Source organism: Tachypleus tridentatus, chromosome 6 (assembly GCF_004210375.1).
Source record: "Tachypleus tridentatus isolate NWPU-2018 chromosome 6, ASM421037v1, whole genome shotgun sequence".
Classification (NCBI taxonomy): Eukaryota; Metazoa; Arthropoda; class Merostomata; order Xiphosura; family Limulidae; genus Tachypleus; species Tachypleus tridentatus.
The window spans coordinates 15,207,572-15,224,990 of NC_134830.1; the positions used below are offsets into that span (position 1 = coordinate 15,207,572).

At 33.5% G+C, this 17,419-nt stretch overlaps 1 protein-coding gene across 3 annotated transcripts in view; it reads right to left on the reverse strand.

Moving 5' to 3' along the window:
- The window catches only part of LOC143251973 (LIM/homeobox protein Lhx3-like), a 115,137-nt gene extending 100,676 nt beyond the window's left edge, over nt 1-14,461 (reverse strand). For 2 of the 3 annotated variants that reach the window (XM_076503398.1, XM_076503401.1), the window contains exon 1: nt 14,189-14,461. In XM_076503398.1, coding sequence (XP_076359513.1) covers nt 14,189-14,285 — 97 coding nt within the window. In that variant the 5' untranslated portion in view covers nt 14,286-14,461. Of the gene's footprint in view, nt 1-13,584; nt 14,074-14,188 lie in introns of those variants that run through there. The other variant, XM_076503403.1, reaches the window with a different exon arrangement.
- Between the last annotated feature and the right edge of the window lie 2,958 nt (nt 14,462-17,419).

Here is a 17,419-nt window from a genome sequence, read left to right on the forward strand (position 1 = left end):
TTCGAACCCGCAATTCTCAGATTACTAGTCGAAAACCTTAGCCCACCAGGCCATGCCGGGCCGTAAAATAAAGTCAAGGAAATCTAAAGAAATTTTAAACAACTTTACGTTACAGAAAAGTTCCAGAAACGAAAAAAAACGTTTTGAATTTGTGAAAAGAAGAATAGAAATTGAAAAAAATAATATGCCATCGAATATATATATATATATATATTACTTTTTAATATATTTGTACTTCAGAAACACAAAAATAAAATAATATACTGTCAATAATTTTAAAATATTGTAAGTTTAGATATTTCAGTACATATAGTTTGCTTATTCTGGCTTATTTCCGAATGTTCTAAGATATAAAAACTTATTGTTTTAAAAGAAGACCTGTATCAATTTTTTATTATTTAACAATATGAGGTAAACTCCCAGTAACGTGAGATTTTCCTCTGATGAGATGTAAAGTCTGTTTGGTGGAGTTCGCCAGTTTTCTCGGCGTTTAAATATTTACTCAGTATAAATATTGTTTGATTCCTTCCGTGAGGAAAGTCTTGTCCATAACCTTAGTGAATATTGTTTACCCTCTAAACCAAATGTTGACGAACACTTTGAAAAGAACTATTGTACATAAAATAACAAGCGTATTCAAATTAACTCTCAAGTGTTTTATAACAACAAAATTCTTACCAGTCGAACTTCCTCAGAATGATATAAATTAATATGAAAAAGTACAGTAGCAAGAGTTAGGAGGAACACTACTTCAGACCATAGTTATATTAAGTTTACAGTTAGGCTTAGAGAAAGCTTTTTATATATATTTAGCCTGGAGAAAAGTATACAAGAAAATAACGTTCAGCGATATATAGTGGACGTGTCACATGCGCACAAAAGTATGTAAAAATTGATTAATATCGTATCAGCTTACTTACATATGACCTGAAAACTCATAAGTTAATGTAGAAAATTAAAGAGGAGAAAACGAAGGAACTGTTTTTGTGTGTGTCGTATAAAGAACTGATGGTATAGGTGAAATCTTATAATTTCTTCTAAATATCTTATAAAGATCTAACGGTATAGATGAAACTTTATAATCTCTTGTGAGTATCTTATAAAAATCTGACGACATAGATGAAATCTTATAATCTTACAAAGATCTAACGGTATAGATGAAACTTTATAATCTCTTGTGAGTATCTTATAAAGAACTGACGGTATAGATGAAATGTCTTAATCTTCTTTTCCCTTGAAACAATAACTCTTACAAAGAGCTAAACTACTCTATTGGAATATAAAACTAAACATTTATAGATAGAAAATGTTATTGTTTTTATTTCACCCCAAACAAAAAGTGCAAGATTTTTCTAATTACTCGTGAAAGTTACCAGTAGAAGCATCTTTCCGACAAAGTTAGGTAGTCATAAAGTCTCTGTAAAAATGAAATATGACGGATATTTAAGTTAGAAACAACATGAGGTAAGCTTACTGTTGAAATACTTCTCGAACATTTTAATTTTATTTCTTGAAAACATAACTTTAATTGTTTTTTATTGCAAAAAAATGTTATAGTGGTGCAATATAAAAACTAATACATGAAAATAGATATCAGGTGATGATGTCGGAGTCGGGCATTAACTAGTAATGTCTTGTTTTTTTGGCTTTTTTCCCTAATGACATATATTTAGTTTTAAATATAACCGTCAATTCCTTGTTCTTTTACTGAGTTTATTTAATAAGAAATACAAATTCAACTCTTTAACTCATTTTTACACGTGTTGAGTAATAGTTTTAATGTTTTCCACTTTTGTAAATGTACTGGCCAGACAGAAAGGAAAATGTCTGCCATAATCCCACAAACTGTGTTTATAATCATTTTATGGACAATGAACGCCCTGCGCGTGTAAGAGCCACTGCCCAGCTGGAGTTTTACAATCATCCTGGTGTTTCTTCGTCGAGAAAGTAGACGACTTGATAGCTTGATTACTGAAACCATTTATGACCTAAACCCACGCAACGCAGCTGCATAAGCAGGTATAACTATGATTAGGCTCTTACATAATTCACGCCAAGGTTCCTCCAAGCGGCTCTCTCTAGAGAATTAAATAACTTATGATTTCAGCCTGGTCCTTCTATCCTTTCGTGAGTCAAGGAGTTGGGAGTCATTTCTGCGTGATTGTGTCCGGCTTTACGACCTTTCTGCTCTGAACCAATCACCTGACGAGCCTGTTTATTGTTCTGTTTGATCGTCCTGCTCACACGCATAGCCTACGCGGACATGCCGACGCGCGCGCACGTGAGCAGTAGGAAACAACACAGGCTTACTGATAACACCACTCCAATGTCTCCTGAGAGATTACTACGTAACGTGGCTAAAGGAAAAGCGGAGAAATGTACATGAAATATGGAGGAGAACGAAACTGTGTGATTAGAAGACACGAGAAACGTGACCACGGGCGTTACCCAACAGCGCCCCACCCTTCGAGAAGTTAAAAGCTCCAGACAATGATGGGCTTGAAAGTGAAGTTACTGCGCCAAAACTGACGCCCAAAAATATCTTTCCCGCAAACTCTTAATTTCTTGTTTCAACGCTCAACAAAAACAATAATCATATCATAATGTTATGTTTTACTTTGTTTATTTACTATTCTATAGGCAGCAGAAACAATTATATACGTGGCGTCAAGTTTAATTTTGAAATGTGCGCGTAAATCCTTCACGGTTTTGAATACTAATAGCAGCCATTAACGCTACCGTTAATCTCAAGTTTTCCCTCTCTACATGAACATCAGCAAAATCTAATATTCTGAATATGCCATTATCATGCGTGCTTGACGTTACGGCATAAACTCAAAACCATAAATTCGTAAGAACTAATGTTAGGCTTAGATTTCGTCCACAGTTTTTCCAATTACAAAAAGGTTGTCATCAGACAATCCCATTAAGTCAACGAAATTATTGAAAATTGAACACAAAACTACATATATTGTAAGTGTACGAATACCCTCGTTCCAATGCATATCATATATTTACCAGCCAACGTTATTAACTGCATCGAACATACGGCATTACAGAAATTATACGGAACTTTTAAATATTAATTTGCTTAGTAATCAGAAAATTTAATTGTGGATACAAAGTTTTGATAGGATGCATTTTTCGGATCAAACATTCAAGTTTATCGCTTATTAATAATTATGATTCTTCTATACTTTACAATATTTGTAAAACAGCGCACATGTATAGATGCACAATATACGTAACATTGATCAAACGTCTTGTTATAATTTTTATAACAGTGCTCTAATACTTACAGCTGTGCGTATACATTACGGTTTCTGTTGTTTTAATATACTAATCTATAGTGGAATCTAATTATAACATTATGCCTTCAATTGATGTGCATTCTATTAAACAGTAATTCGAGTCAACTGAAAGTTATTATAGATACTTATTTAGAAATAACTTATGATGAGAAATAGATGTTAAAATAACTATTTGTTTTACATTATATATCTGACCTAAGTAAAAGTTTCTTTGCTTGCTATGAACACGTAAATATTTAAGAGATATTTGTTTGATTTTCCATTTGTAGAGGCCTTTGGTTGTGACTTGGCCGTATAAACCTTTTTTAATAAAACATATAATACGATGCTACATTAGTTGAATATATTTACTTTTTATTGATATGATAGTTGAGACTATTTAAATAACGCAATGTTGTTATACATAAACACGTGTACCGAGTTCCAAATTATTTACATAAACATGTGTACCGAGTTCCAAATTATTTACACAAACTGTTTTATGTGATATTGGAAAACATTTTCTATTTTGACTTTAAATGTACAGAACTGTGTAAGGTGATAGTCTTTACGTATTATATGATGTATAACATTGCAGGTTTGTTTTACAGTTTATATCACAAGCATGACTGTTACATTTGATTATATTACATATTATATTACATCTTATTATAGGAAACGTCTTTTGAAGGAACTAAAATAATAGCCTTAAGAATAAAACAAACCCATGTTATCATATTATGAACTTTTATAATCCTAAATTGGGTGAATTGAAAACGTAAGTGACATTTACTGGGTAGCTATAGTACATAACTAAATGGGGAAAGAGAAGATAATACCAGAACTGAAATCCAGGTTTTTATCTCAACAAAAATAAAACGTGTCCGGAAAAACAAAACAACAACTGAAAACGTGTAGCATATCCAGAAAAATGGATCGAAGAACATTTAAAAATACCCAGAAGAAACTGTGACGTAAGAATATAATGTGTATTTATTTTTATGATAGGTATTTATGCTATATTTATTACGCCGGAAACTTTTCCATGTTTGTTGAAAATCCTTGTTCATTCAGGAGAAGAAAGTTCACTTATCGTGTTTAATCACACTATCTCAACTAATAAGCACGATTATTTCCTTCCACACATTATCCCTACTATCTAGCAAGTTCACGATTATCTTGTTCCGTTAGATTTTCTCTACTAATAAGTACGTTCACGATTATCTCATTCCACACGTTATTCCTTCTAACAAAGATATTAATGATTATCGTATTTCATCATATTATCTTTATTAATATGCACGTTCACGATTATCGTGTTTCACTACAGTATTTCTACTAAGAAGTAAGTTTACGATTTTTGTGTTTAATCACATTATTTTTACGAATGTGTTATGTACAAAAAAAAAAAACGTTTTAACACCATATTGTTTCTCATCATAATAATAATTTGCTAAAACTGTCGCGCTGTATATAGAAATATTGGCAGGAAAACTTTTGAATTTTTCACTCATGTCGTAAATATACCCTGATTCCGACGGTAAAGAGGATGTTCTAATGTTTTACTAATGAAAATTTTATTACCGTAAGGGTAACTTTCAAACCTCAATGTAACATACGAAGTTTATAAATTTAAAAAGTTCAGTATTTTATTATTAACAATTTAAGTTTTCAACATAAATTAGCTGGTAAACAGAAATATAAAATAATGTACAAGTAATCAATCATGTTCACAGTTTAATAAATACACTTGAAAAAACACAAAATGCAAAACCCAAAACTGTTGAACTCCCTCTAGGAACTCCCTCTAGAAGACAACAAAAACTTTAAAAAATTATAAGTAAAATCGTATAGGAGCAGTCTGGTTACCAGATAATTTTAAGTAATTATTAAGTTAATAATCACAATTGCATACCCTCTCAACTGAGACGTACGTCCTTTCTGGTCTCTTCCATTCGATCTATATGGCTGTAAGGAGGAAGCCATGAAATAAAAAACAAATATTAAGTTTCAAAGTGGCCCGGCATGGCTAGGTTGTTATGACGCTCGAATTGCAATCAGAGGGTCGCGGGTTCGAATCCCCGTTACACCAAACATGCTCGTCCTTCCACCCGTGGGAGCACTATAATGTGACAGTCAATCCCACTATTCGTTGGTAAAATAGTATCTCAACATTTGACGGTGGGTGGCGATGACCAGCTTACCTTCCCTCTCGTCTTACACTGCTAAATTAAGGACGGCTAGAGCAGATAGCTCTTCAGTAGCTTTGCGCGAATTTCAAAACAAACCAAACTATATTGGCACAGATGGAATGTTTGTTGGTGTATTTCAATTTTGATTCACAATGGCTATTAAAGTGTCTCCACATAAACTAAATTTTTAAGAAGCGTTTATAAAAAATAAATTGGTCCAGTAAAATCCACACTATTAACAGAAAATGTTGTTAAATGAAACCAATAATTCAGCAAATTCGTTCTGACAAATAACAGAACGTTTTAAATGTACGTGGTAGTTTATTAACCTTGTTTTACCAGAACTACTCGCATTCAGCGTTTCGCGTTACGTGTTAATGTTTCATGATGATTCATTACATGAAATTTTCTGTACGTAAAAGTTCGTGTAAATTTAGATATTCGTTAGGAGAAAAGATTGATCTATGGAATAAAATAAGTTTACTTGTTGTTACAAAAACAATTAAAATGAGTTTACTTGTGATTACAAAAACACTTTAATTGAGTTTACTTGTTGTTACAAGAGCCCTCAGAAAAAACTTCGGATATTAATCGTCGTAATAACAAACATTCAAACGTATTACAAATGTGATAATAAATAAACGAAAAGGTTATCAAATGATGAAAATTTACAATATGAAAAACATGAAGCGAAAATATTTAATATATTGGACATCTCAACATTTGTTCAGTAATCAGTAACACTCTGGATACGTACAATTTATTAGCCAATCACGCCAAAAGAGAGCATGTGGTATGTGTGACGTTACAAACAAGGTGCTTTGGACTTGTATGTTAATATTTTTAAAAGGAGCGGGGTGAAAATGGTCGTCCATTGCTGTTCATCTTCAAGCAGTGGGAATGCATCTACTGCCTTCGCAAACAATCAAATTTTCAACTTGATCTCACGGTGACTGGTGTGTATTTCTAACAATGTTTTTCTTTATATAGCTGAACGTTCTATACAAAAACCATTTAGCCATTACCAGCTAATGGGTTTAACTCAAACTGCGTTACACAGCATTACTGATGTATAAATAGTTTTGGGAGAAGAAAAGAGATGGTTTCGTAACACATTCTTTACTTACGTGTATTTAGAGTGGTAATTATTTCCCAGTTCATTTAGAACTATTTTTGAGGAAAATGAATACTTTATAGGATAGCGTTCCAGAACGTCTGAAATTTTATCCATATTAAACACAAGCGTATGATTTGTACTATAATCATCCATTATATTCACAATATATTAACACTTACTTTTAATTATATTCTTTCTATTGTGTTGTTTTTTTTCTGAATATGCCTCTATGTAACAGATCTCTATATCATGTTTCAAAACACAAACATGTGAATAAAATAAAAGCAGTTTTTAAGGTACTATCAACTACTTAAATAGATCGGAACAGTTTATATGTCACAAATATTCACGGAATAAGTCATATTAATATGGACTATTTCTTATCATTTTCATAGTTTTAGATGTTTGTTCGAGGCTCTAGACATTTTATCAGTAACATTTCGCTTGTACAACGAATTTATACAATGAAATATTTAACCTTGGTTATGATTTATTTGGTCATTTTAGCTATTATTAACGTAGTTGTTTTACTAAATACCATAATAATAATATTAAATGATCACTTGTTTATAAATGACTAGTTAAAGTATTTTAAAAGTATGAGCAGTCAAAACATATGTTTTAATATCACTATTATAGCTTTAAGTATACCTTATACAATTATTGCTACCGAACTGTTATATCAAATAGCCATTTATTTTTATTTGAATGAGTCAACATCAAGTTGCTGTTGACCTTCGATAGATGAAACCGAAACAGAATGATTCATCGTCTTAAATACTACGGAATATTTAATAACACATTGCTTATCAAAGCTTCTATATTAGTAGGCTGGCATGGCCAGATGGTTAACATACTCGATTCGTAATCTGAGGGTCACGGATCCGAATCCCCGTCACATCATACATGCTCGCTGTTTCAGCCGTAGGGAGCACTATAATGTGACGATCAATCTCACTATTTGTTGGTAAAAGAGTGGTTCAAGAGTTGGCGGTGGGTGATTATGACTAGCTGTCTTCTCTCTAGTCTTCCACTGCTCAATTAGGGACGGCTAGCTCAGATGCCCCTTGAGTTGCTTTGCGCGAAATTCAAAACAAACAAACAAGCAAAAAAAATCTGGATTAGTAACCCTTTTTCGTATTCAAGTATCTATATTATACACATGCGTTAAAATCCTCTCTCAGTATTTAAAGTATAATGACCAGTGGCCTAGTGGTTAGATGCCACATTGTATCCGAGTGTCCAGCGTTCACGTCCGTTAGAGTAAAATCGCGCTCCGAGCTTCGGAGCCACGGATTCGTTATAAGAATGGCACTAAACTAATCCAACAGTTGGAGAAGGATGCTGTTTACCGGCTGCCTTTTGTGTGACTTAACAGCTCAAAATTAAGAATACTTTTTTTAGTTTTGTGCAAACATACAACAGAAACAAACTCAAAGTACCAGATGGTAAAACATCTTGTAAAAACGTTGTATGTTTATCATTAAGTTTCTTTGATTATCCATTCAAATTGTCTGCAACAAACTTCATTTTCTAAAAAGTGAGTTCCTAGCCATCAAAAGTATCTGTGTATATATGTATGTACGTTCAAAACATCTCCATATTTAATATATATATATATAAATTATCTCTTTATTAAAAACACCGTTTTATGATTATTTAAAGAGCATATAAGTTTATAAAATGCTATTTTTAGGTTTATTTATATTCGGATTATGTTCCCTGTATTTCTTGTGGATTTTGATAACGAAATACAAGTTTTTAAATAATGTTTCTTAAACTTAACAAATTACTTTGTGTCTACGGAGAGACTATCTATAGCGTGTTCAGCTTTTACGTGATAAGCATTTATATATAACAATAATCACACGTAACGACATTCAAGTTATTCCTGTTGTTATCCAGAATAATTTAATTATTATACAGACTCATGTCTTACGGTGAAGAAAGACTCATTGGAGCAGTGGGTTAAATGAAACCAAATTGTAATATCTATGTGTCTGTCCGTCCACTAATCTGTCTATCTAGCCTAAAACGTTCGGTTTTATTTCATCTTTTCCTTCAATGCACCAATGAAAAGTTTACGGATGCACAGAGCTAGAATCTGGTGTTTTATTACCAGCAGTAGACTACACTATTTTACACACGTTTTGGTAAGTATTGCACCCTACCAGTCTCTTAATAAAATTTTAAAGACAATAGATTTTTATAATGAATAATTGAATTAATACAATTTGAGATAATAGTTCATTGACTGCAATTATTCGGTATTCTGTAAAACAGAGAAACGTAACTAGCCAACACTGACAACAAACAGTTAGATAGTGAGTTTAATTTTAATAGCATTCTTCTTTGATACATTCCGTTGAGATTACCTTATAGGCTTTAGAAACATGTACAACTACCACCGAAGTGTTATTAGTACAATGCTGTTTTTGATTTTAATGTACTAATTCTATGTAGCTTTTTACGCCTGTTGCGAGCGGCCTGAGTATACCCCGAAGAGCTAACTTACGTGTCTGTGAGCGTATAACTCCCCAATGTGATTTACACGCCATTTTGTCAAGTTCTTGGCGAAACTTCATCTCTATTTCTTTCCCGGAACGAGTAATTTGCACGTAGATAAGGAGACAATGGGACAGAATCAAATCAAAGGAGGATTTATGAACTCTCGTGAGGTGGCGTTTTTAGGGTTAAGACAGAGGAGAAAGATATATATACCGGTTATATTTTACACTTATTTTAAATAGACGTTCTGCATGCGTATAGGAAGCGGGCAATGCTTTGTCTTTTTTACCTCTGTCTAGACGCAAAACACAGTAAAAATGTAAAAAAATATACTTAGGAAGTGCCCTTTAAATTCATTACAAATTAAATACGGCAAATACATGTTGCTATTTTTACGCATTATGTGTGTATTATACTTCTAGACTTAAAGCGTTCGTTTGTTTTTGAACAATCGCGCAAAGGAGCAAAAAGTCTATCTACGCTAATTGTCCCTAATTTTGAAGAGATAGAATACAAGGACATTGTTTTTGAACAATTGCGCAAAGGAACAAAAGGTCTATTTACACTAATTGCCCATAATTTTAAAGAGATAGGATACAAGGGCATTGATTTTAAACAATCGCGCAGAGAAACAAATGGTCTATGCACGATAATTGTTCATAATTTTGAAGAGATAGGATACAAGGACATATAGTCAACAACATTTTTTGTTGGTTTTTTGAGGTAAAGGAATACGTTAACTGCAGGAATACGTTCAAACAGATTTAAAGTGGAATCAATCTCGGTTTATTAAAGAGCAAGTCTAAACTAAATGAGTTACGCCTTAAATATTGAAACTTTCACTCCTATGCAGATTAAATGGAAGCAAGCTAATTATAAATAACAGTGTGGTTTGGTGAAAACAGAACACCTGAAATATTGATGAGGTTGTGCAACACCGAAACTTAAATCCATAGATCCGTGACCTAGATTATTTGACGCACATTAAAATGTTATATTAAACATGTGGTTTCGGCTAAGGAAGTTGTAATACTGTTAATTGTATATATATGAACGTATTAATAATTCTTGCAGGCTCTTAGTCCACCTCTGAGATTCAATACTCGTCTTGACAGCTCTGAATACTTTGAGTTACTGATATAACAGAAAACACCTTATCTTTATCTTAGCGATAAGCTAGAGGGCTTATAACATTATAATTTGAGGCTATATCCAAGCAACGTACCCCACAAAGTTGGCCATATATATCTTAATTTGAACACGTAGTGGGGAAAAGATGTTTTCTTTACGAAATCCTCAACTTAATTTTTTTAATCATCAAATGAAACACAATAAGTTCTGTTTTTAAGGTGTAGATCACATAATATTTTGTATTATTTGTCTTATAGCACATTAAATTCAGATACCCAAAACCATTTGGTTTGTTTTCACTACAGATAAAAGTATGAAAGGACACCATTCTCTTGTTTGCATACGTAAAATGCCATCTTGTAAGCTAACCAACAGTAAGTATCTGATATCTGTGATATCATATTGTAAATTGACCAACATAAAGTATCTGACATGTGTGATATCATATCGTAAAGTGACCGACTTATATCTGTGAAATCACATTGTAAGTTGACCAACATAAAGTATCTGACATGTGTGATATCATATCGTAAAGTGACCGACTGATATTTGTGATATCACATTGTAAGTTAACCAATAGCAAACATGTGATATCTGTGACATTATGGTTTGAAAGCACCAAGACGATTTCTTTATAAGATATATCCACGTAAGTAGATCACTGTTTTACTATATCAAGATATAGGTTTACGAAAAATGTACCAACTGTTAAACAATACCGCAGAGAGTTTATTTCCAAGATAAAACGATTGACGTTTCAAAACACGTTAATCTGTTTTCTCTCTCTTTGAAAATTGGATACAAAAAATCAATTTGACAAAGTATACTGAAAGTTGAGTCTGTATAATGTTTCAATTATATTATTAAAACAAGATATTCAATCAGATATAAGAACACATCGAAAGGTGGTAGCTGCACCTATTTTGCCATAAACAATATATTTCTATAATTCAGCTCAACATACGCCGTTATATCAGAAGCTGAAACAAGTTAAATATGAACTTGGTTATCGTTGTCTTTTCTCAAACATTATATAACTTAGTTAAATACACTTCAAAACATAAACTATCGTACCAGTAGCTGAAGCAAATCGTATAATAACTTATTTATAGTTGCGTTTTTCAAACACTGTATGGCGTAGTAACACACGGACTATCGTACCAGTAGCTGAAACATGTAACAAGAGCTTATTATAGTTGGGTTTTTCAAACACTGTATAGCGTAGTAACACACGGACTATCGTACCAGTAGCTGAAACATGTAACAAGAGCTTATTATAGTTGAGTTTTTCAAACACTGTATAGCGTAGTAACACACGGACTATCGTACCAGTAGCTGAAACATGTAACAAGAGCTTATTATAGTTGGGTTTTTCAAACACTGTATAGCGTAGTAACACACGGACTATCGTACCAGTAGCTGAAACATGTAACAAGAGCTTAGTATAGTTGGGTTTTTCAAACACTGTATAGATTAATAAAATAGACCTCAAAAGACACATATTGTTACATCAGTAGATGAAAAATGTCTAACAAGAATTTAATCGCAGTTGTCTTATCGTATATACTACTCAGTTTATCAAAACTTAGTATGTGATGTTATATCAGCTCCTGTAAAACATCAAATAAGATCATAGTTTTAGATGTGTTATTCCCGACACTGTATCTCTCACTGTAATATCTATTGCTGAAATTAAAAAAAAAATAAATAAATGTTCTCTCACACCACGAACAACTACTTAACAATATAAAGGAAAAAAAACAATTATAATAATGAATGGAACACTGAATTACCAAACTACGTCTTGATAAAGTGTATATATCACATCTTAGCTGAAACTCAGAATAGGACCAGAAATACAATTTATAGGTCGTTATCTCAGAGTTTAAACTCTATAGAGCCACAATATTAAGATATACGACATTAACTCAAACTTTTAACTATGTAAGATAATACTAATAAGAGATATACAGCATTAGCTCAAAAAATTTGCTCTATAGGACCATAATAAGAAAAAAATATCTATTATTACCTTAAATGTTTAGCCTAGTGCTACAGATTAATTAACCCTCACCCAGTGAGTTATCCGAGAATACTAAAGCCATAATATTCTTAACTCAAACCCCTCAATAAAACACCCGCCATATTCTTGGCTAAATCTCTAAATATCTCACAGTACACGTAAATAAAAGCAACATTATTTTTTTAGTTTCAATTTATAAACTTTGATTTAGAATTAATATAAGTAATTAATTAATAGTAATACAACACATTCCTATCCAAAGTGTAAATTACTATCGATAAAGACTAATTAAAAAGTGTTCACATTATTAGCTCACTACCTCAGAGTAAATGTCAGTAAAAGTTACAATAATCTTACCTTAAAATTTGGTACAAGTTAAGCTATTACATTTTAACTCATAATTTTATTGTTAAAGCGTGACTTTTATTTAATAACTATAATACAGTTTTATCGAAGCATGTTCTGATTCCTATCTTATATCACTGATGAAAAATTATATATATGTTCTTACAACATTTTTCACAGAATGAAGCACACTGCACGTTGTTTATTTACAGTTCTCCATTACCTTAATTTTATGGGAGCTCTCGTAATTTATTTTAGAATATTTCATGCATTTTAAAAATCATCTTAATTGTGAGTGAATTAACAAATATTTTCATCGGTAAAAAAAATATGCTTACATAAATTGCTTTAAAACATATAACTACCAGCTTAAGTTTAAATGATAGTCAACTTAATGCTGCAAAAATACCACCCAAGGTTATCCTTTATTAGCTGGGGTTTATCGGGATGAAATAGAAACAAGGCTTAATACACGTACGAAGTAAAGCCTGAACAGATAAATACAGTGAACAAACAGGAAATGCCCAAACATACAAACATTGTAAACGAACTCCTAACCTCCATCTGCATAACATTTTGTTAGGATTTTGTCCTACAATAAATGTTTAATGGATTTGGTTATTTTTGTTATCTTAGCTTATACAGTCGGCCTCTAGAAATATCATTCTTGTTCTATAAAAAAGTAAACTAAAAATTAGAAAAAGAAATCCCATACAAATGAAATATAGATCAATTCGACCGACATATCGTACATTTGTCGCAAGAGTCAGTTTCATAAATATCAACGTTAATGGTCTATAAAAACATAACATATATTGTTTCTCAAACGTTTAATGGAAGGTTCGTGTAGCTAAAAGTAAACAACCTCACAATAAGTATAACAAATATTCGTATATGTATATATGACTTACACAGAAATATGTAAGTATATACATGACAGAGCCAAACAATGTTATAAAAGGGTAAGCCAATATTTACCTTAAGGCTGCGCCAGCGCTAATTCTTGTTGACTCCTTTTCTATAGAAAAGAAGTAACAACCTGGTTTAGTTGTTTATAATTTAGTCCGTATTGAATTTTCACAAATACATAGAGTTCTGAATACACTTATAGCTAACTACAAAGAGTGAGCTTGCCTGTGACGACGTAAATAACATGACTGCTTTCTTACTTCACAATCTCACTTCTGAATGAAAAGAACTAATTCTAGGCGCTGCAGGACAAATAAGGGTGAGGCGGCCGTTTCTCAAGAAAATTGAATATCAGACGCGACGCGCTTCATGTAGGTTTCATAATATGAAATACAGAAGGCGGGTGTTTACAATTTGCCGTAATTGTAGTGCATAGGAACAATCGTGTCGTCATTCCATCATTGCTGGCGTACTTTAATATCCGGACATGCCTCCAATAGATCGCTAATTTGATCAGCCTGCCCGTAATAAGCGTTTCCAATTTGGTTGAGTGGCTGTTGGCGGGGCACGAGCTAGGGCTGCTGCGAGCCCTCGCGGAACAGATCTGTTCTCACGAAAAATGGTGGGAAAAGTTAATTAAAAACCGAATGAGAGGAAATTGGAATTGGCAAACCTTCTAAAGCCTTGTTCCGAGAGAGTAGGGCCAGTAGAACGTCTGGATTTGGCGTGGTAGCGTCGGTAACTGCAGCCGCACGGACCATGGTGGACATGCCGGCCACTGCCCGTCCTTTTGCCGCAGATATGCGCGAGTGTCGACGTGCCGTCTTGTCGGGAAGGATGAAGGTATTTTGTCCCCGGAACCAAGTCACCTCCGTGGTTTAATTTGGCTAAGTGCTCCACGATCTCTTGCCAGAAAAGCCAAGTGTGTCACCAGTTGCCTGACAGGCCGTTCTTCACTGCCTGGTCAACATCGAGCACGTGACCCGCCATCGTGCTTACTTATGCAGACAGCTAGGCCTAGCGCTCCACCCCTGCACTGCAAGACCCAGTCAGCGCCGGAAGAAGAGGTAAACAGGCGGAGATCTAGGCATGTCTCTTGCCAGCAGAACGGAAAGAACCAGGAAAAGGCTCAAACTTTGGAAGAACCTCCGTCAAAGAAAGCGTGAAGGTATTAACGTATGTGTATCTGAACAATTTGTATTTCAGAATCCAGGGTCTTAACGTACTCCAAACGTTGTTATACTTTTTCTAACACTTCTATACGGAAAGATTTAACGCCATTACGGAGCAAGTTCAGTCAGTTGCTTTCGCAGGCGGACAAACTTTCTACAGAAGTCCTATTGTAAACTAAAATTCGTGAAATTTTGTGAATAGGTATTTAGTGGATTGAATGTAGCCATGTTAATGTACAGCCTTAAACGTAAGTATGAAAAAGGGTACTTTGATGAAAAATAAGCGATTGTGCATAACTACGATAAAAGGTTTTTGAAACGACAATAGCTGGCTGATTTCCATATATCTACCAACCGTTTCGTGTTATGTAAGACGTGAAACACTAGTTAACATCCAATAGCTGGCTGATTTCCATATATCTACCAACCGTTTCGTGTTATGTAAGACGTGAAACACTAGTTAACATCCAATAGCTGGCTGATTTCCATATATCTACCAACCGTTTCGTGTTATGTAAGACGTGAAACACTAGTTAACATCCAATAGCTGGCTGATTTCCCTATATCTACCAACCGTTTCGTGTTATGTAAGACGTGAAACACTAGCTAACATCCAATAGCTGGCTGATTTCCCTATATCTACCAACCGTTTCGTGTTATGTAAGACGTGAAACACTAGCTAACATCCAATAGCTGGCTGATTTCCGTATATCTACCAACCGTTTCGTGTTATGTAAGACGTGAAACACTAGTTAACATCCAATAGCTGGCTGATTTCCATATATCTACCAACCGTTTCGTGTTATGTAAGACGTGAAACACTAGTTAACATCCAATAGCTGGCTGATTTCCATATATCTACCAACCGTTTCGTGTTATGTAAGACGTGAAACACTAGTTAACATCCAATAGCTGGCTGATTTCCCTATATCTACCAACCGTTTCGTGTTATGTAAGACGTGAAACACTAGCTAACATCCAATAGCTGGCTGATTTCCGTATATCTACCAACCGTTTCGTGTTATGTAAGACGTGAAACACTAGTTAACATCCAATAGCTGGCTGATTTCCATATATCTACCAACCGTTTCGTGTTATGTAAGACGTGAAACACTAGTTAACATCCAATAGCTGGCTGATTTCCATATATCTACCAACCGTTTCGTGTTATGTAAGACGTGAAACACTAGTTAACATCCAATAGCTGGCTGATTTCCCTATATCTACCAACCGTTTCGTGTTATGTAAGACGTGAAACACTAGTTAACATCCAATAGCTGGCTGATTTCCCTATATCTACCAACCGTTTCGTGTTATGTAAGACGTGAAACACTAGTTAACATCCAATAGCTGGCTGATTTCCCTATATCTACCAACCGTTTCGTGTTATGTAAGACGTGAAACACTAGCTAACACACTTAGGCTATTGTAACTTAGATCGAGAAGAAAAATACACGTAACTCGTATGTAACTCTTAGCAACCTATCTTGTTACAGTTTCAGACATGTTACAATTTCATTCTGCCCCTGAAGAAGAAAGGTCCAATTTTCGAAAGCGCTCGAGTTATAGGGTTTCTCTTTCATTTTTATCAAGGCTTCTTGGATCTACATGTGTTTAGAAGATCAGACGTATTAAATAAATATGTTTTACGCTATTGATTAGCAAATTTCCACAAGTCTTACTTTAGCACTTTCAAAATAAACGAACTTAATAAGCTTCACGTTTTTAAATAAACATTGAATGTCTTTCTGTTGAAGATAATTTATGTTCAACCTAAATATCATATTTTCCGTTTCTCTTTGTTATGTTATAGATAATGCTATAGCTTAATACACGTTTTAATAATATTGACGAAAAATATTAAGTTAACTGAATGCTTTCTCCAACTTTAAAATATCACATAACTTTTCATGATAATTGTTCGTCAAAACAGCACGACTCTGTGAAACTTTATTCTCTGCACGACTCAAACTCTTCACAATTATCATTTGTCAAGGTAGCAGACCATCCTGTAAAACGGTATTCTCTAAGCAACTCAAACTGCTCGTGATTATCATTTGTCAAGGTAGCAGACCATCCTGTAAAACGGTATTCTCTAAGCAACTCAAACTGCTCGTGATTATCATTTGTCAAGGTAGCAGACCATCCTGTAAAACGGTATTCTCTAAGCAACTCAAACTGCTCGTGATTATCATTTGTCAAGGTAGCAGACCATCCTGTAAAACGGTATTCTCTAAGCAACTCAAACTGCTCGTGATTATCATTTGTCAAGGTAGAAGTGCACCCTGTAAAACTGTCTTCCCCGCCTGACTCCGTCGAGTTTGTTGAAAGAACTTCGGTAATGGAAGAAGAATTCGCGTAGTCACTTCTATCATCAAAGTAGTTCTATTACTGTTAAGCAATTATTGTTAATAGTTAAAGCATTTGTTTCAATAAAATAAAATTACATCGAATTGTTTACTCAATTATTTTAAACTTCACCATTCTCTCTTTAAGTGAACATTAACCAACATATGAATAATTACATGTTCAAGGTAGGATATATATATATACATATATATATTTAAACAACAGTTAATGCTTTTGATAAGGAATAAATTCATTTAGAATCGGTAATAAAGTATTTAGAATTACCAGAGCACCTAGTAATATAAAATTATATTATCTCAACTCTGAACAAAATATATTCAGAAAGTTTGTTATTTTTCACTAATCGTATAAAATGGTTATAA